The sequence below is a fragment of the Lonchura striata genome, chromosome 3, assembly GCF_046129695.1.
Source record: "Lonchura striata isolate bLonStr1 chromosome 3, bLonStr1.mat, whole genome shotgun sequence".
Classification (NCBI taxonomy): domain Eukaryota; kingdom Metazoa; phylum Chordata; class Aves; order Passeriformes; family Estrildidae; genus Lonchura; species Lonchura striata.
The window spans coordinates 98656020-98677355 of NC_134605.1; the positions used below are offsets into that span (position 1 = coordinate 98656020).

The window sequence follows — 21336 nt, forward strand, 5'->3', positions numbered from 1 at the left end:
TTTGAGGGGCCCAGAATTGGACACAGTACTCAAGGTGTGGAGTCACTGGTGCAGAGTACAGGATCACTGCCCTGGTCCTGTTAACTACACAATTACTGATACAGGCCAGAATGCCATTGACCTTCTTGGCCACCTGGGCACATGCTGGCTTGTGCTTAGCTGGCTTCTGACCAGGACCTCCAGGGTCTTTTCTAACAGGCAGCTTTCCAGCCACTCTTTCCCCAGCCTGTAGCACTGCCTGGAGTTGTTGCGATCCAAGTGTGGGACCTGGCACTTGGCCTTATTGAACTTCATATCATTGGCCTTTCCCTATCAATCCAGCCTGTCCAGATCCCACAGCAGAGTCTTCCTACCCTCCAGCAGATCCACATACCACCCCTCCTTCTTAGTGTCATCTGAAGACTTACTGGGAATGCACTCAATCCCCTTTTCCAGGTGATTCATAGAGATATTAATCAGGACTGGTCCCAACACCAACTCTGGGGAATAGCACTAGTGACCAGTCACCAGCTGGAGTAATTCTGTTCACCATCATCCTCTGGGCCTGGCTCTCCAGGCAGTTCTTTTGCCCGGTGAACAGTGGGTCTGTTCAAGCCATGAGCAGCCAGTTTCTCCAGGAGAATCCTGTGGGAAACAGTGTCAAAGACTTTCCAGGTAACCACATCCACAATATACTGTTTCAAGTCTATGATTTCATATTAAGTATTTTTATTCTGAAAGAGATTACCTACAAATTAAATGGAAAAAGTCTTTGAATCAATCTGCAGATGTTATGGGTGAGATGATGAAAATATCTGAGCACATTTCACTCCCGTCCTCTTCTCCTTTATCATTCAGAGTAGGATGTATGGAAGGGAAAACCTTTTAAGCATTTCCAAAAGGAAAAGATAACTTCTTAATTGAGGACTTGAGTGTTAGGAGAGACATATTTACTGAGCATTGACAGACAGTAGGGTGAAACGAAATGGAGGCTCTTTCACCAAAAAGCTGGAGGGCCCAAGTCTGGAAAGTCAGGCTGAAAAGGAAGATTAGACAAAGAAAGGATATTAGAAATGAAAATGTGTCATATTATTTTGTCAAACAAAATAGCCTTCAGAAGCACTTCTTTTTCCAGAGTACTACCAATTAAGTGTGTTCCCTCCAGGTGCTATTCTCAGTCTCTGCACCTTCTCATGTATTTATCCAGACACAGCCTGGCTGACTGCTGTATGGAGAGGAGGAAGAATGACAGAGTTGCTTCTCAGCCAGCCAGTTCACTACTGCTGCATGTACGCAGGGTGATCTGATTTTTTACCCTTATTGATTGGCAGAAAATAAATACAAATCTTTGGTGCTTATTTATGCCATGATCTGTATGACAAAATTGATTTATTTGAAATGAAAATTGTGATTTATATTGAAAGATGGTTGCTTTTAAAATGGAAATGGTAAAAATAGTCCTATATTGGAAACTGAATGGGTGCGACTATTCACTTTGTATCTCTTTGACTTTACTGTTGTAATTCTTCATCCTGTATTTCAGCTTTGCTTGTCTGTTGCACGCATAAGAGCTCACTGTATATTAGTTATGTACAGCTATCTTGTAAATGGACTGATGTGTGCTCACATTTTAATCTTAGTCAGCAAAATATGCATATGTGATATCATGCATGAGCTCCAAGAATAGCAGCATTACAAGCAATTTGCTGCTTTCTTACTGCTTCTAGGGTATTTTTTAGAGTTTTCACAATTTTCTTATTCACTTGGGTTAATTGATCTGCCTGGAAAACCTGACTACCCTGCAACATTTGGAAATCTCACAGTGTAGTGTTACCGGACTGTCTTTGCTAAAAGGATTTGGTTACAGTCACAATAGACTGACATTTGAAGCTGAGTTGATCCTTGCATTTGGATAGGGTACTCAGCCAGCCTTTAGCACTCAGATTTGCTGTGCAAAACAGCTGTGAGGGGTTTCTTTGTTTCCCTAGAAACAAAGTGTCCTGTAGTATCAGTCAGATAGGAGGTAGCCTATTATTGTGGCAAAACAACAGGGTAAATTCTGAATTACAAAGATGAAGATGTAGTTAGATATTAAAAGCAAAAATAATGAGGAAATGCAAATGTGAAATGCAAATGTGAAATGCACGAGGCATGTATCTCTGATACTTGTCACTGAGAGCTGATATGGGGTTTTTGGTAAAGTACCTTTTTGAGTTTTTGAAAACGGTTAGCCTGAAGTTCTACCAAATGGCTTCAAGGATATATTTCTCTGAATTGCTTGATAGAGGTCAGTACATTTTGCCAGTGGAGTATGATTTATCCTTTAAAGAGCAGAATGCACCAAAATCTAGCTTTTTTTTAGGAAGAATGCTGTGATATTGTGCATAATGTTTGGCTGTTTGACAGTGTTAGCTGTCTTTTGGTTTAACTAGCATTGAGAGAGACCTTATGGCATGCTAATAAACTCCTAAGATTTTGGAGGTGGTTTCAGTTTCTTATGCTTGAATATTGTTCTCTATAAAAAATGAAAATACTATACAATGGTAATTGGGAGTTATTAGCCTTCTCACACCTGGTCACATGTTAGTGTGTTCTCTGGCCTCAAGAACTGTTAGGTTAATTTGGAAATTGAGAGAATGGAAACATCCTGCATCTTTCCTTTGATGTTTGATGGTTTAGAACTATCAAGTATGATCTAGAGTGTGTGCTAGAAGGGAGATGCATAGTCATCATTTTCTGTGAATCTTTTTTGTAGTGGTTTATCTTTCTTGTTCAGGATTGTCTGGTTAATTCTTGTGTCTGGACTCTTGTTTTCTGTGCTTGAAAAATAGTGTAATTGGCAGCAATTGGCTAAAGAGTGCTGACTTATTCTTCATGAAAACAGAGCATTTTGGAATTGAGTTTTAATTCAGGCAACTGGAGGTTTTCAGAACATTTATTTAAAAGGAGAGGAGCTTCCTTCCAAACGTCTGCTTCTGGTGGAATGAGATGGGCTGAGGAGGGGCACAGTGCTAGACTGGATGTGCTGCTGCTGCAATACTGCACAGAGCTGGCTCTGCTGTGCCTGCCCATGCTAAGAGCACAGTGGGGCTTCTTGAATTGCTGCTCAAAATGCTTCCCAGTAGGAATGTTGAAGGGAAGGATTAATGGAATTAATTCTTGTTTTCCCTTGCTGCTTGAGGTATAACAGGAGGCAGTTCCTCATTTTTGAGAAGTGTAAGTACAGAATATTTTGTTGACTGGAAGTCCTTAGACCTTCTAGACATTTTCCCATAATCTGTTAGGGTAATGTTAACATCAAGTTAAGAGAGTACTTGAGACATGTCACCTTTTCAGAGGGAGAGCTAAGAGACACTTGACTACACAAGAGGAGGTAGGACAGTTGTGTGTGTTATTTGTTCCTCTGATCTCCTTCCTGCATACTTTGTTCCAAAGCAGTATAGCATTTCCTTAGGAAGCTCTTTTCAGAATTTTGAGGTTCTAAACAGTATGAGTGGCAAACTAAAAGTCTTCAAAAAGTAAACACCCTTGTGGGTTTTTTTTTCCTCTCTCTCTCTCTCTCTCTCTCTCTCTCTCTCTCTGTCTATATATATATGTATATTAGACTTATACAACTGGGTTGTCAAATTATGCTACTGCATTTAGGAATAATATGGAGAATAGCTTTACCAAATGCACAAGTGAGTTTATGGGAATAGGCTAGGCATTGGTCATTCATTTATATTCTGCAGGAGAACCTGTTTTATTCAGAGCTCTTGGAAAACGTTCATGGAAACTTTTAGGGAATTAGGACAGCTGGTCTAGCAGACTTTGAAGTCTGCAACACAGCCGGCTGGTCGGCATTCCCAGTGCCAACTGGCTCAGCAGCAAGTAGAGACAGCAACTGTGATTTTGGCTTAGGAGCCCTGTATATATATAAGATGACTTGATGACAGGCAAGACTCAATAAATCTGGTGACATAACTGAACTTTGTTAACCAGTATTTGCTCTGTTGGGATTAAACATTCCCCTATGTTTTCAATTAAAACTCACAAATTTTTCCTGTATTTTTTTCTTTGGAGCCGGAACTTAGTATGTACTTCTGATTGACTGTCTTTTGGAATATCTGTCAGAACATTACTTTAACAGATGATTAATTAGATTTCAGCTACTGTATGTCATTGCTGATCTTTAGTCATTGTCAAATTTCAAATGAAATGTCATCTGGAAGTAAGTCATATGCAAAGCTACAGGAGTTTGGCTCTGCATCTGTCAGAAGACTTTGTGAACGATCTGATTTCCTGAGAGGCTGTGGATTTCTCACTTCATTGACCGATTCTTTTTGCCTTATAGTACGAAAATAGAGAAGGAGAAAAAAGAGCATGCTAAACTTCATGGGATGATTCGTACAGAAATAAGTGGAGCTGAAATTGCAGAAGAGATGGAGAAAGAAAGAAGGTTCTTCCAGTTACAGATGTGTGAGGTAAGATTCAGTGTGAAATTATTATTATGGTGCTGTTCATAGGAAAATTTTGAAAATTGTTTAAGAGTAGCTGTGATATTAAAGGGAAATGCCAAGTTATTTGTTGACTCTATTTGTGAAAACACATTTTTCTATTATCCTGATGGGCAAACTTTGCAGGGAATTTAGATATTTTCTAATTTCATTAAACAGCTAAATTAATACAAATAAAACACTAAGAGATTATAATGAATCAGTCTTTACACTGTTAATTCACTGTAAGTTATTTTAAGCCATTGATCATTCTCTAAATTGTTCCCTGTGCTGACAGCTGTTGTGTTATTAGGAGGAGAGGCTCTAGTCTAGCACACTGCTGGGTTGGTACAGGGAAAAAGTGCTAGGGATGGAATCCAGTTATCTTTCAAGTTGTTTCAGAATGTTCCTACTTCAAAATTTCTGTGATTTTGCAGTATGTTAAATCTGATGTGAATATTTTTTGTTTGATTCATTTAGGGATATGTCTGGTTCTGTGGTTGGGAATTCAAGTTGCTGTGTTCTTTTTTAGTACACATTAGCCCAAAAATACACCATGAGTGTTTCTACTGCCTTTCCTGTGATGATGATAGCTAATTTGATTCATATGCCAGCATAGCACAACTGCACTTGTCTTGGATATTACTTTTAGTAACTACATGCACTCATACATAAGAGAAAAGCTTCACATTCCTATACAGAATCAGACTAAAATATTCAAAACTGATTAAGGAATTTGAGTAACAAATAAACATATGGATGTTTTCAGCTAATTGCCCATCTCTATCCTTCCTAAGAAACAACTAGGAGCAGATGCTTCTCTCGCTGTGTCACAATAAAGGAAGAGTTCACTTTAGTCATTTGTAGTGATAATGAAGGGTGAAGTGTATGAAATTGGATCAAATTACCTTAAATATGGAATAACTGAAGTGTATCCTGTATTTCTTCTGATTTTGAGGGAAAGAAGTTTATACTCCTTTACCTCTGAATAGTCGTGAAAGAGGACTTTGGTTTTGTTTTGATAGTAAGTCAGAAGGGTGACATATTGAAGTTTTATCATAAGTACAGACTAGTTCTTTCTAAATTGTGAAAGTAAAAGGAATACCAAATGCTCAGCTTCATTTTAAATTAACAGGAGCTGGAGACATGATTATTGTAACTAAATACTATCCAGTGCTCACGTCTACATTTAGGCTTATCATTTGTTTACCTGAACCAGCATAAGAAGCTGCAACATTGAAAGCTGGCACTTGGATGCGCTTTACTTTAGTTGATTTAAAACATTTAGGGTGTACTGTGAGAAGGGGAAACCCAGATGCATTAGAGCATCATTAAGAACACATTCACTCCTCCGCTTGGAGGTCACTGGTTAAAATTTGTTGTCATTTAATGGACAGTTAAGGAGTTTGATATTTGATCAATCATACTTGCATTGCTGACATTTTCTGCTGTGATATTCAGGGGAGGAGTTGCCACTTAATGTGGACTTTGATTGTGCCTTATACAAAAGGACAGTAATTACACTTCTTTTGCACTTGACAGTAGATTATTTGAAAAATCTCTTGCTAAATTGTAATTTGTTGTAATTACCATGTATAAGAATTTGATAAAGCAAACTATAAAATCAACAGGCAGATTTAAAAACTTGTTAAAATAATCCTTTACTTTTATTTTAGCAAACTGCTTTCCTCCTTAATGACATCTGTTTAGCAATGAATTTTACAATTAGTGAGATACATTTTTAGATATGCTGCTAGGTGTAAGAATGGGTTCTCAAAGGTATTTCATAAACCCTTTCATGCTTTCTTTAACAGAGACTCTCCTTAAGAGCCCTAAAGGATATTCTAACAATTTGAACAAATCATAGTGAAATATCCTCACAGGGTATCAAAAGTCAGCAGTGACAAAAATTCTTTTTGTGTGATTTAACTCTTGAAGCCACTTTTTGCTGCATTTTCTTGTAGGTTTTGTAAATTTGTGACTGTTAAAACTTGTTGAAATATGACTGAAAATAAAGTGTTAAAAAACCCCTGTAGCAGTAATAAATAATTTGTTTTGTGAATTACTGTTTTAACAGTACCTGCTGAAAGTCAATGAAATCAAGATTAAAAAAGGAGTGGACTTGCTTCAGAACTTGATCAAGTATTTTCATGCTCAGTGCAAGTATGTTTTACTTTTCATAATTTACACTAACTGGAACAATATTTTGTTTTCAAATTTTGACATCATCATAACACTTTCCTAGAATTTTCAAAATCTCAGGTTTCAGCTGTTCTTGCTGATGTCTTTTGACAGATTGCTTTTGTCAAATTAGTCATAGCTTTTGTTACTATATTCTGAAACATGTAATGAGGTTGAGGTTATTACATTGAATAAAGTTGTATGTTCCAAAGGAATACTGAGCAATAATTTACCATGTTTTTAAACTACTCTTGAAACAGGGCTTTTAGTTTGATTTATTACTTAGTGGTCCATTAGTTTTGATGGGCTTGTTTGAGTGTATCTAACAATGATCTAAATTAATTCTTTGCTCAAGAAAAATAAGTTGCATAAGTAGTGGAATAAAACTATATCAAAAGGGGCATTCTTTTTCTAGTTCAGTAGTAAAACACATAGTTGTCATTAGAATTATGTGCTTTTTTATGATAGTGTTACAAATCTGTCATGTAGCAATGAAGTCACAGCTATAAACTTGAAAGAGCCACTGCTAACCTGCTGAAATCAGTTTTCATCTTAAAACACCAGTCTGCATCTATGTATTTTTTCCTTAAATACCTGTGTTGCTTTTAGAATCAGTTTCACTTGTAGCGTGTCATTAACCTGCTCTGTCCGTTTAATAAAATGCTGTGTTGCATTGTCACTTTCATGACTGCTTCCCAGAATGAAAGTACTTTATGTTGCGAACAGTGCATAAATATTTAATCAAATTAAAATTTATTTTTTAAATCTCAAATCCTTTTTTTAAGAACTGGAATACTTGGCATAGACAGCATTACTCTGCCAATTCAAAATGCATGTACTGCAGAAAGATGTAGCATATTCAGCTTGCTTATATAGACCATAATTAATGCTTGTGAAACAAAGAGGTTTTCCTTTAGTAAAAAGATTGCTTCAAACATAAAATTATTTGTCTTCAAGAAATCACATTTTATACCTACCAGAGCTTTTGCTGTTCTGCAAGTGAGTCTTACTTGTTCAGGGCCTTCACAAAGTGTGATGAGAACTTGTATTTGAAGTGAGAATGAGGAAAATTTATGTGGCAGTGGATTGTGGCAGTTCTGAATCTAATTAGGGATTTTGCATGTTAGAATAAGCTATGATGGAAATAAAGAGGTGGATCAGTCAAAGAGGAATTTAAAAAGGTTTACTATTTTGAAGTTTATGACATAGCATAATAATATGCATATCTTTCTTTGGCAATTTTTAAGCAGAAAATACAAAGTAAAGTTTCATAACAGCTGGCTTTTTGCTTTTCTTTTTAAGTTTCTTTCAGGATGGGTTAAAAGCAGTTGAAAGTCTCAAACCTTCAATTGAGACACTCTCGACAGATCTTTATACAGTGAGTAGCAATCTTGCATGTTTGTGTGGTAAATTTAGTTTTTTACAGTAGAAGCATGATCATTTTGGTTCAGGTTGCCTGACTGTTTTAATAGTCAGCATTTAAGGTTTAAAGTAGATTGTTGGTAAAGTCTTGTTTTAATATGGCATTCAGAAGTCTTAGTTTCAGTTCAGGACCACACTGTGTAAAATGTTATGAAAACAGTCTTTGCTCAAAAGTGTTATTTAAGTAGAAAATAACATCTTTTCTTTTTGCTTTCATTCTCACTGAACATTTCTCAGAATATGAACCAATTAAGCAGCAAATTTGAAGGACCTGCGATGAAAATTTAAAAAATGTTATCTTTAACCTGTGTTTTTCTTCATTCAAGATTAAACAAGCACAAGATGAAGAAAGAAGACAATTAACACAGCTCAGAGATATTTTAAAATCAGCACTCCAAGTTGATCAGAAAGAGGTGAGCATATAAGGTGGTTTAACTTTGGAACACCTATTTTAATTACTTGTAATGTTAATATCCAAATAAAATTATTTTAACTTTTATCAGACATTTAATTCCTTTTGTTAATTCATTTTTGTTTTGAGGCTGATGCTGAATGTTTCTGACAAAAGCATTTAAAAAAAAAATAATGCCCACTAAAAATATGATACTGAAAAATAATTTATTTTCATTACCACTGTTGTAAAATACTTCAGATGGTCCACTGTTGCTCAAACTGAGAATGAAAGAACTTGGGCAGTATCAAGAAGACCCTATTTGTGGAACATTATCTCACAATATTGTTCTAAACTGTATAATGATTATGTGAAACTGAACTTCAAATCCCAAAACACCTCTGTCATCATCTGCAAAAATGACAATCAAGTTTTTTACTCAGCTGCAAAGTGCCAGTGTTCAGATTTGCAAGAGCTGCGTCAGTTTGGCAATCCAATAAGTATGTTTTGAGTTCAAATTATGATTGCTATTATATTTAATGAATTCTGGAGTAGTTTCAAACTCTGACCTGGAAGTAAGCATCTTTTGTATAATGTAATCCTAAATATTGGGTCTAGTTTTATTTCAGACTGCTAGTGCCTCCCCTTCATATAAATAAAAGTCAGCCAGCTTCCTTTGTGTGGCTGCTGGGCCATGAGTAAGTGATGAATGAGCCACACCCCCCCTTCACTTTTCAGATTCTTTTTCTGAGAGGGATCACAATGAGATAGTTTAGTCTACAGAGCTCAGACTTCCTTGATCTTTTCCTGTCTTGCTTTGGTCTTCCTATAAAAATTATGGTGACTCCTAGCTCTTAGTGGTGACAGATGATTGTTGTTGAGCAATGTAATCTAGTGAAAGGTATCCTTACCCACAGCCAGGGGTTGGACTTTAGGATCTTTAAAGGCCACTCCCAACTCAATCCATGTGATTCTGTGACTTGCTGGCAGGCATTTGGAACGGTCTTGAACACTCCTCACTTTGTTACCTTGGGAAGTTTGTGATAATGACCATTGTGTACAAAGTCCCACAAGATCAGCAGGCACTTCCTTAGAGTTTACCTGGCATTCAGGACTCACTGATCTGCCAAAAGCTTCCAAATTTGAGCTTGGTAGAATGAGAGACCTTGTGGAAATGGTGGCTGCTTTGGGTTAGGCATTGACTGCCCACTCCCAAGAAGGAGTCTTTGCTGTTTAGGGTGTGTTAGCAGGTGTCCTCTTTCACCTGGGTCTTTGCTCAAGAAGGATAGCAGAAGCAGTTTGCTTTCATGGTTGCTGGGAATGTCTATCAGTGATACTGATATTAAATATATATGGAAGATGTGGCAAGTACACATCTTTCACATATGCAAAAATTAATAATACACATACATTTATTATTTCTACTGGGTTTGTGACATTTAAAAATACAAGTATAAAAAGTGCTTTATGCTAGAATCATTATTTATTAATTCTTCAAATTTAGATATAGAAGCTTACCTGCAGAGCATGAGAATTACTATAATTATTTTTAAGGCTTTTTGAAAACATCAATTAATCAGTGGGATGCCAAAGAGTTCATATATAATTTATTGTACAACCCACTAATATTATTCTTGTTGCACTGTAATTTTCTTTCCTGTAACTGATTTCTTTTTCCTTCCTGAAATGCATTTACATTTTGTGACCGAAGTCTAGGAGAGTAAGTGTTACTATGTTTTAATGAAAATAGTGGCATGATTTCTATTCAGTTTTCAAGAAACTGGATTTTTCCTCTGAGCTTTTGTCTGTTGGCATGAAAAGACTGGTCCTTTCTCCTCTTTGGTGTATCTTATTACAAAAAAACCCCCAAAAACAAAACAAAAAACAAACAAAAAAGAAAAACATTATAAAAAATTTATCAGATTCTTTTTTGGAAAGAAAATTGTTGTAAGACAAATTGGTGATTTCCTTTGTACTTTCTTTTAGAAATTAAATCCAGTTGCTTGATTTGACATTCTTGCAATATTTTTAAGATATATGTATTTTTAATTAAAATAGACTTAATGTATGAAGTACCAGAATGTTGACAAATATTGTTCATGTTATGTTTAAAAAGTTTAACACACAAAAGCACTCTTAGAGAACCTTTTTTTGTTGTGCCTATATGCATAGTTTCTTCCTGCACACAACTTTCTCAAACCTTGTTTGTATTGAAACTTCATTTTTAAATGTCCTATTGAGTACACCTTCATAATTTTTAATTCTTAAGCTTTTGTTTTTCAAATGTAGAAGTTCTGCAAGTTTCAGAGTCAACCTTAAAGTTGTATTACCTTAACTGTCCTTTTTCCCATGACCTTGGGTGAGGTCACCTCCTGTGACTGTAGTGTTTAGATTAATTTCTGCTTCTATGTTAGAACCTATATTTAGACCACTGTAAGATAGGATAAATGTTGTGTTTCTTGACAAAAACTATGGTAGTTTTGCAATAGGAGAGGCTGGCTGCAGGGGGTTTTGATAGATATATATTTTGGAGACTTTGTGGGGCTGTAATAGGGGTAGGGATGGGATAGATAAAGGATGGATCTCTGTAACATCCTCCTGGTAATGATCCTGCAAATGTCAGAGACACTCAGGCTCTAGGAGAGTTATAAGAGCTTTTTTTTGGCTACTTTACACACAGGAATGATCTAAACAATCTAAAAATCCCACTCCATGGGAGCTGTGGAATGGCTAGCCAAAATTTGTTGTGTATAAGTTGAAGCACCTTGTATGAAAAGTTCTGTTATGTTCATGTAGTGGAGCTGACAAATAGGATCTTAGAATATCTCTTATCAGTAGTCACAGACCATCTTTAGAGACTTTTAGCTCTTCTGTTCAGCTTGACTTAAGAGTCAGTATATCTTCATAGACTTTGGAAGAAAGAATTTCAAGCCTGTCTATGGTCAGTGAAGTGATTCATTAAGAATATGCTGCAAATTTTAAATGATTCACTTATTTTTATATGCCTATCTACATTTCAAAGTTGATAAAGTGGTTTAAGTTCAGTTCCTTAGGCTCGTGTACTTCAGCCTATTCTGATTTTGTTAAGTTCAAGATAGACTTAAAATGACAATACTCTGCACTAGGTGTGTGTCCTCTAACCTGCAGTAATCCATTTCCTCCCATAGGTAATGTACATTGTTTCTGCTCCTCCAATGAGGCTATTGGGTCTGACCCTGTTATCTGTGATTTCTATCTCTGTTTTGTGCAGTATGCAAACCAGAAATAGGGGAAGATCCTTGGAGTGCCTGCTTATGGAAAAGGCGTGCTGAAAGGAAGCATGTTAATTGTGGTGGTGATTTGTGGGGTGGTTACCATCTCTTAGAAGCTGGATCGAAATCATGTACTTATTGTCAGACAGCTGTGGAAAACCATCATTTAGCAGTCATGTTGGGCAGTATTGATCTCGACATGACCTGAACTGAGAATTTAAAATGAACAATATGTTTGTCCTTAAGATCTTTTCATGAAATAGTATTAAATTTTTTAGATACTGTTCACAGTGATGTGGAAATACACGTCATCTGCTGCAGTTTCCTCTCCTGCTGAAATAAGGCAGGAAGCTTGTATTATTGGTTTGCCAGTTTGGCCAAACACAGCAGCTGAGCATAAACAGATGAAGGGAGGTAGCTGAAATGAGGCAGAAAATAATGCACAAAAAGTAGCAGCACTGACTAATGGGAATGCTACTATGAGCAGGTGTTGGAGGTCACCAGTAATCTTTACATAATTGAGGATGTGAAGAACTGAAATTAATTTCCTGTCAGGCCTCTAATCTTGAGAATAGAGTTCCTTTACTGGCTAATGGGAGGCAGAGATCAAGGCATTGGTAGGGTACAATAGGCAGTGTCAGATCAGATTTTCTTCAAAAGTCAGTAAATGTATGTGTGCAGTGGTTTTTAATGAGTGACAGGAATATTTAAAAAATGTTGTTCTGTCTTTATATTGTGCAGAGTGCAAAACTAAATAATTCTATGTAAACAAACTAGAAAGGAATGATAAACAGACTGGTTTAAATCTAAAGAGATGCTTTGTCAGGCACAGACAGCTAAGTGGTAGTTCTTTAGGGCCTTTAAAAGGCTCAGATGATGTTGTAGCTACCTGGTATGGCTTCCTGGATCACTTGCTGAGAGAAAGGGAGAGGGCACAGGTTGCTTCTCTTGAAAAGGATCAACAAGGAGTGCTGCATCCTTTGTGGAGCTGAGCTCATGGCTCACAGGACCACTGAGCTCAGGCAGTGTATTCAGGATGAGCCTGAAATCCTGAAGCTTGGAAATATGGAGTCCTAAGTCCTCTGAACAGAGGTGTAGGTCCCCACCATCATGTTTAGAATAGCTTATAGTAATATAATTTAGCTGCTTTTGATTTTTTCCTTACCGTACTAGTATTATATGCTATATAAAGCACAAGAGTAATTATGTCCATAGAGCAATGATAATAGATAAGAAAAAAATGAAAATTTTAATAATAGTCACTGTTATTGTGTGCATTTAAAAGTCCATTCTGTCACATTACTGCTATTAATATGGTGTGACACATCAGATTCCTCATTTTCAGGTTCTTATTTTTTAAGAAGTTGGACCCTTACAGCAGTGGGTCCTGCCTCTGGGTAGTTCTGAGAGCAGTGCGAAAGGTTCAATTAACCCTTGTCTCTTCCTGTCTCAGATTTTACTTTCTTCCAGGTATCTTGCTTTAAATTACTCCTTTTTGGAAATGACTTTTCAGTTTTTCTGTATGACTCCTGAACTATGTTTCCAGGAGAACTCTTCTGCTTTTCAGACAATAACTTGACTCAGTTTCCACAAAGAAAATAACTTCTTCAAATTGATGTATGTAGTTATCTTTTCAGTGGAAGAGTACACTAGCAATTGCAGGTAATAATAGTCTTTAGTGTTTATACCTTGATGTGTTTACGTGAGTCAGAAAGGCCACTGCTCAATTAAGTTTTGGGTTAAAGCCTCTATATATTAAGACCAAGAGCAAATATAAGTAAAAGCAAGTAAAAAGATTTTGTCAGGTGCTGATAATGGATACTTCTTAAATGTTTTTTGTGCCCTCTGAAAAAACAAATGGATCTTGTTCTCTCTCATTGGGGAAGAAAATTGTACTTCCTTGGCCTGTTGGATTAGAGCAGGAAGAAAAAGCTCTGAAGCTCATTAATGGGAGACTAGTTTGATTGAATGTGTGGAATACATCACAAATTGCTGTTGATTATTTCAGGATTCTCAGATTCGTCAGAGTACAGCTTACAGTTTACATCAGCCTCAGGGAAACAAGGAGCATGGCACTGAGCGGAGTGGCAGTCTGTACAAGAAAAGTGATGGGTAAGTACTGCTGGAGTCTGCTGGGAGAAATATTAGGTCCTAAGAGCTCAAGCAATGTAATAAAAAATATATTTTAAACTGTCACTTTTTTTTTTCCCCTTTAAACTAGAATCAGAAAAGTGTGGCAGAAAAGGAAGTGCTCAGTTAAAAATGGTTTTCTTACAATTTCCCATGGTACAGTAAGTATTTGTTTCCAGTATTTTATGTACATAGTTGCTAATACAGAAAGGCAAGCTATGCTGGTCTATATTTTTGATTTGGAATTAGCTAGATTCCTGATGCAATGTGTTTTGAATATGAGGGATATATTTTTTGAGTCAGCCTTTTAGAAATATATCAAGATATACACAGTATCTAAAATACAGCTATTTTAATATTCATGACTGTTAATGGGGAAAAAAGGGCTTTTTTAGTGACTCAGTTCTTGCAAATGTTCATATTTTACCAGGATATCTAAAAATACAAATTCTAACTTTTTTTTTTTTTTAAGTTATGGTTGGGCATTAAGCCATTTTTTAGATATGAGTTAAACAACTTTTTATATTTGCAAAATAAACTAAGAGTATGCTGAATTACTTTTCTCCCCCAGATTTGGTGCTGTTAGCTCTTTAGGATCTTAGGAGTAGCTGTTGGGGAAAATCAAGTCTTAAAACAACTTCTAGCAGAATGACAAGAAATAGAGAATTGGAAATTCCTTTTCATTACTTCTACCAATATTTGAACACATTAACTGTAACTATTAAACGTTTGTTAAAATTTTAAAACTTTATGCTTTCAAGGTTTGGACTTTTTGCACTTTGCCTTCAACTTGTTTCTGCTTTCCTGTAACTTTTTTTATATTGTTTTCTCAAAACTTTTAAGAAAGTTTCTTGAGGCAAAAAATAACTCAGTGTCAGTATTTCCCATTCTTGGTCTAATAAACAGTCCTGTTTCTTGTGCCTGTTATGAACTGTTCTGTTCTTCATCCTGTTATGCTTGTTGCCATGACTACAAGTTGACCCTGGCAGTAAAAATGAATCAATCTCTCATTTGTGCATCTAAGCACAAGCTGCTGCCTTCAGAATTTATAATCAGGAGTTAAGAAGGAATATAAAGTCAGGCCTGCAAAGCAGAGTCCTTACTATGGCTTTGAAATTGTCTACTCGTTTGTGCCTCTTCTCATTTGGATGTGTAGGAGCGTGTCTTTGTCAGACAGAAGTTTGTTGGTGCATTCTGTGCTGGTGTCTCCATGTGCTGTGATGGTGCCTGATGTTGGACACACTGTACTGGTACCAGTAGCTGAGGAAGCTCAGAGCTGGCAAAGGCTCTTGTGGAACCTCCACTTGTGGAGCAGAATTTGAAAATTTTGACTTGAAAGTACAGTTACTGAGTCTATCAAGATACTGTTTTCTTCTCTTTCTATAAGCTGTCTACCAGATGAGCTGACATTTTTAGAATCAGTATCTTCCCACTGAAATCAGTGGAGCTGGAAATCAGTTTCTAAGGCAGATATTCAAATATGAATTTAGATAGATGCATTTCACAGGTTTGGTCTTGATGTTTTTATATTACAACATTAGAAAAGTCCCTTCTAGTTTCAAAATATACTCCTAAAAGTTATTTTCACTTATTTGCTCACTTTCCCCTTATATATTGATGACAGCTTTATGTAAAAAATTAATTAATGTTTCACAGACACTGAAAAAGGTAGAAGTAATTTTTGTTAGTTAAAATTTTTCTAGGCTGCTCTGAATGTCTTCTGAGAATTTACAAGCTTCTCAGGGTTGATATCTTCTGGTCTCTGAAGTATTGTTCTCTCATCCCAGCAGTTAATCAGAATCTCAGAAATTCAGTTGTCAGTTTTGCTTTCTTTATCAAATACAAATTTGTTAATACTTCTCCTCGAAGTTCTAAGGATTCTTCAAGGATTTCTCTTCTTTGGTCATGTAGCCTCTCTTTATGAGGGACTACTTTGTCAGTCTCTAGAACAGCTGTCTTCAAGCAATTGCAGGTGCTTAGACTTGCCTGCCAAGTGCTCTCCTGATGGATGGAGAGAATATGTTTGATTCTCTGTCAGTCACCCAACTGTGACCCTGTCTGTGCCTGCCTGCATTGACGTATGTGCAGAAGTTCTGCTTTTAGATAACTAAAATCTTCAAAGAAATCAGCATTTGTACATTTAACATACATGGATGAAAAAACAATGATAGAAGAAGATTGAAACATGTAATTAGGAATTCCTAAATACTTTCCAGGCAAAAAGATTTCAGAAATATCAGACTCCTCAAAGCTGGATTTGTATTTGAAGAAGGTTTGCTGGTTGTTTGAAAAAAAGAATATAAGAGACTCCTTATCAAAACTTTTTTGTTGGTCTTTCTTTACTGCTGAAAACCTGCTGAAAAAGGACAATCTGAAGACAAAACAATCAGATTTCATCTTTTTATTCTGAAGTTGATCACTGATATCCAGAAAAAATGCATGATGAAATCAGCCAGCCAGTCTATTAAGTAGACATATTTGCTCATGCCTTTTGTAAAATCAACTCTATATCTCCTGTATTGTCACAGAGGCCTAACTTTTTGATTCCTACACTTCTGTTTGTTGCTAGAACATTTTATAAGTCAGTTTTGATGGATAGAGAGTTGCTGTTTTTGCAGGAAGGAACATGAGTTGATGCTCAGGTCTGTGAAATGGCATGAAAGGTGGCAGCACTTTTCAGGGTGTTGGAATGTTAATGTAGGTGCTCAAAAACTCAGCAGTATTCTGAAATTTAATCAGAGACTCGATCAGGAAAGTGAATCTCAGAAGTTTCAAACAAGTAGTGTAATAGTAGTTACATGTGTTACTCTTTTCCATGTCTAGGGTCTCCTAATCCTGCCAAGTGTCCGAATCAGTGTGGCTAAGGAGTTCACAAAGCTTTACCTCCTTTGTCTTTAAACTTCAGCTTCTCTCCAGGCAGCACCTGCCATGTGATGGAAGTGTGTTGTCCATAAGCAGCAGGCACAGGCCGGGGAGACTGCTGGAGAAAAGCTGTTACTCAGCTGCAGGGTGGAAGCATGAATGATGTGCTATCAGCCACATGCACAGGGTTTTTAATGCCCTTGTTAATGCTCACCCCAAGTTAGGAGTTCTTCAGATAAAAGCTCAGGAATTAAGGATTTCAAGATCAGCATATTTGCCCAGTATATGTTATTGTTGTTGCAGCCATTTCTGTGGGTTGTCAGACTGTGATACAAGAGTCCTTCTGCTGCTTTCTCCTGTCCCAAGGGACAAATCCTGTGGCATTGCTCCTTCAGACCCCTCTAAAGCATTTTATTGCATTCATTTACAGCTTCAGATTTCATAAGTTAGAGAAAACTAATTAGGTCCCAAATGCACTTCAGATCCAGTCTTGGGGCGAGGGGATTTTCTCTCAAACATTCTGATAGAGCCTGTGAGAAAGGTATATATGAGTTGCCCAGAGTCTATATAATTAATAATTTATAAATATTTTATATATTTATATATAATTTATAACTAAATATTAAAACTGTATGCACTTTTACTACCAAAAGGAAGGCTGGAATTTGAAAAGCTATTTATTAGGCAGAGAATACAATGTGATTGTCAATAAATTGTCATCTTGCTGCTTCTAAAACCTCTCTTGGGTATAATTTGTTTTACTTTGCCCAGCAAGTGACCTGCACATTTATTGTTTCAAAGCTTACATGACTTTGTTTTGTCTGTTGCTTATGCTGGGCAAAGCATGAGCCTACTATTTTTCAAGGACACCATGCTTGCTTTTTTTTTCCTGACAGGAAAAAAATACATAATTGTTTCCTTTCTTATGTTTGTCCATGGTTGTGATTTTTTTTTTAAACTGGTCTGCAGATATAATGATACTGTTGTTTTTAGGCCAGCTATATTGTTTCATTAGCTTGTTTCAAGGGAATCTGTAATGTTTTAACTTGTTGTCCCTTTGTTTTTTTGAATTAAATGTTTTCATCAATAAATTTATATGAGATTGTGAGAATATCTACATTTCTTATGATTCACTGCAAGTTAATAACATTATGTGATAGTACAGCTTAATTTGGTAATAGTTTTGTTTATATATTTAAACCTTATTTTAGCAACTTATTCTATAAATATTGTTAGAATGCAACAATAAGTGTGGTAATGTGTTTGTGAATATTGCTATCCTTATAATAGTTATTTCCTAATGGTTTAAATTATGATTTTTTAGATATTATTGTCTAGAGCAAAGGTTGACTAGTTAAATCTGCTTTCTGATTTAATTATTCTAAAAGAAGAGTGAAACTAATTTTCAGTTGTAGGAAGTGAAAGCCATTCCTCAAGTTAAGGTTGCAAACAAGTCTTTCTAGGTCCTACCCTAGATCTGTAGCACAGGTAGGTTAAGGGAAAGAAGAATGCAGATACACCATTTGAAAAGTCTTTGTAGCCTTTATGAATCTTTTAAAATGCAGGTTCCTTGTAAATCTTGCTCTTAGTAGAACACTGTCACTTTCTATTCAAAAAGGAACTAAATAGCTGAGAGGAACTTGACTAGAAAATATATATCATTATAAAATTCATTATTTCACTATATTTTTCAGTAATCAGCTAGCTCAGTTTACTTTCACATATGTTTGCTGCAAGACTTCTCCATGAAAACTTATTTTCCTTCACTTAGTTCCCTTTACTGATTTAAAAATTCAGCATTTGTTCTTAACTCGTTATCTGGGGACCCCTTAAAGGCATTAGCAGAAGTCAAAATAATTAATTATTGAAAACAGGGAAATTTTTAAAATTGAATGTCTGAGTGTTAAGGGATTAAATATAAGGATGAACCTGTCTCTTTTTTGTACCCAGTTGCTTCAGGTAAGTGTTCCTGGTTAGTGGTAATTAAAGAGATACTACCTTTCCTCGTTTCAAAATTCTAATGTCTATTCAGCTACCAGGACACAAAATAATCAAATAAAAGTAGCTTATGAACTATGATGTGAAAGAGAACATGAATGAAAACCTGGGGACCTTAAAACTTTAACAGCCATTTGTCAAGTCTTTTTGGCCAGTAGGATTTTATCCTGTGCTATCAATCTGCAGCTTTCAGTCAGTGTGGGTATACTAAAATGTGTATGTTTTATCTTCAAATAGGCTAACCGGCCTCCAGCAAAGCTCAATCTGTTAACCTGCCAAGTGAAAACAAACCCAGAGGAGAAAAAGTGTTTTGACCTCATATCACGTAGGTTTGTTGTTCAGGTCTTTTTACTTGCAGTTCATAGCAGAATTTTGCATTATTTCTGTGGATGTGTCAATAATCCACTAGAACATTTTTTACCATTGTAGAATGCTTTCCTTTATAAAATGCCCTTCCTATGATAATTTGACTTTTCAATCAATTATTTTAGCATAATGCAACTAACTGTGCCTGCTTCTTTGGAAAACCACTTGTATTTAAAAGCTGTCTTCACTTCTTTTTTCTATTTAATTTTTTACTGTCTTACAGCACAGTAACTATTTTTTGCTATGACATCACTCTTCATTACAAAAAATGTCCTAGCTCGTCATCTTGAGAAGTTGAAACTTGTGCACAAGACCAAAAGGTGCTTGTTAAACTTTTTAAAATTTAAGTCTGGTGGTTGCTATGCAACTATGAAGAAAATACTAGAAACATTTTTTGGTTTATTATCTCATAATAGATAAAAAGGTGAGATAAAGAATCTACATGTTAAACCTACCAAAACGGAATAATTTTTGGATCAGAATGGGATGATATGAAATAGTATGGTAGAACATTTCCTTTGTTTTTTAACTAGGATATTTTACTGAAATATGTACTCAAATTAGCTGGGGAGAAGAATCTAAGTGTATTCCTCATTTGTTCCTTTATTAAAGCATAAAGTTCTTCTGCAATTGTAAATGTAAGCTGTGCTGCTTATGTGAATAGACTTGAATGCTTGTGTGCAACATACAGCTAATTCATTTCTGCTCAAGCAACTGGGCCTCCCTGTTTACTTTTGCACTTTCTTTTTTTGTTGATGACTGTGTCATGTTTTGCCTGGTATCAGCTTATTTCAATGTTACCACACATTTGAAAAAGCATAACTGGTCTCTTAGCCTTCTCCAATGACTTTTTCACATTGTTTTACTGTAGAGTTAAAAAAATTCCTTTCTCTTTACAAAATGCAAATTGCTGTATCATGGCAAATTAAAATCTCTAATGTAGCACTTTCCTTTCTATTCTTTCATATATCTTCATTGTGTTAATATTTTTCATGCTTGAAGCTATCTTTTAATACCTCTTAGCCTGAGTATTTTTCAAACTTTATAAATTTTCATCTTAGAATTTTTTTGACAGGAACTTTACCTCTGTTGGTCTTACTCCAGCTCAGTCATTAAACTGTAACATATCTTATTCTTCATAGACTTAAAATGTATTATGCTTTTTTCTTTATAGTAGTACACTATAATAACAATGCTTAGAATTAGAAAAGTAGTAGTAAATTTAAAATTGTGAGCTTCATGTAATTGAAACAGCTTGGGGCTCATGCTGGTTGTAGTTTGGAATTTGTGTCTGGCAGATTTTTTTTGAAGTTTGTGATTACTGGATTTTAAGGCTCATTTGAACTTTAATTCTTTCTTACATACACAGATAAACTCAAATATGGACTCTATTTTACTCCCCTCCCTCCCAGCAGAACTTTATACTTGTGATTATGGAGGTTATATGCAGGACATGGAACATTTCCTTTGCTCTCCTGCTGCTTGTGTGATAAAAGCACAGCACTGAAGAAAGCAGCTTCTGTTTAAAAGGAAGCAAGCCACCTTGTGTAAACACGGATGTAATCATGCAGGAACTGTAGGCAGAAAGGTGAAACTTCTTAAATAGACTTTTTGTCTGTCAGCACACTCCAGTGACGAGAATAGAGACCTCAGGAATCAAATTATTTTAGATTTCATTGAGAGATTTCTGCAAGATGAGTTTTTCAATAACTTTTTTTAATCAGTGTGTGAATTATTTATTGTGCAGATGACAGAACATACCACTTTCAAGCAGAGGATGAACAGGAATGTCAAATGTGAGTTACTTTGCTAATATTATTGTTGATGCTGGTGATCTACTGAGACTTACTTTGAACTTCAGAAGTGCCATAACACTTAATAGCAAAATATTACTGCCATTTTAGATGGACATCTGTGCTACAAAACAGCAAAGAGGAAGCTTTAAATAATGCATTCAAAGGAGATGATAACACAGGAGAAAATAATATTGTCCAGGAACTGACAAAAGAAATTATATCTGAAGTCCAGAGGATGACTGGAAATGATGTTTGTTGTGACTGTGGAGCACAAGGTGACTCAATTAAGCATATTTCTAATTGGTAAAAATTCTTTGTCTCATGAGATTCTTTAAGCTAATGTTTTATACTTTCACTTCTACTCATTATTTCACAAAAATTATACACTTAGTAGAACACGCTAACAATTTAATAGAACTACTTTAGTAAGATTGATTTGCTATATGCTTATTATCAGAGGGGAGAAAAGTTACTAAGAAGCTTAT

At 35.7% G+C, this 21336-nt stretch overlaps 1 protein-coding gene across 6 annotated transcripts in view; it reads left to right on the forward strand.

Annotated features, from left to right (window-relative positions):
* ASAP2 (ArfGAP with SH3 domain, ankyrin repeat and PH domain 2) overlaps positions 1 to 21336 on the forward strand; it is an 82836-nt gene that overhangs the window by 38428 nt on the left and 23072 nt on the right. For 4 of the 6 annotated variants that reach the window (XM_021525431.2, XM_077782418.1, XM_021525433.2 and 1 more), the window contains 9 exons: positions 4313 to 4442; positions 6532 to 6617; positions 7938 to 8013; positions 8384 to 8470; positions 13708 to 13811; positions 13921 to 13990; positions 18927 to 19014; positions 20803 to 20851; positions 20960 to 21126. In XM_021525431.2, coding sequence (XP_021381106.2) covers positions 4313 to 4442; positions 6532 to 6617; positions 7938 to 8013; positions 8384 to 8470; positions 13708 to 13811; positions 13921 to 13990; positions 18927 to 19014; positions 20803 to 20851; positions 20960 to 21126 — 857 coding nt within the window. Of the gene's footprint in view, positions 1 to 3818; positions 3915 to 4170; positions 4190 to 4312; positions 4443 to 6531; positions 6618 to 7937; positions 8014 to 8383; positions 8471 to 13707; positions 13812 to 13920; positions 13991 to 18926; positions 19015 to 20802; positions 20852 to 20959; positions 21127 to 21336 lie in introns of those variants that run through there. The other 2 variants (XM_077782420.1, XM_077782421.1) reach the window with 2 other exon arrangements.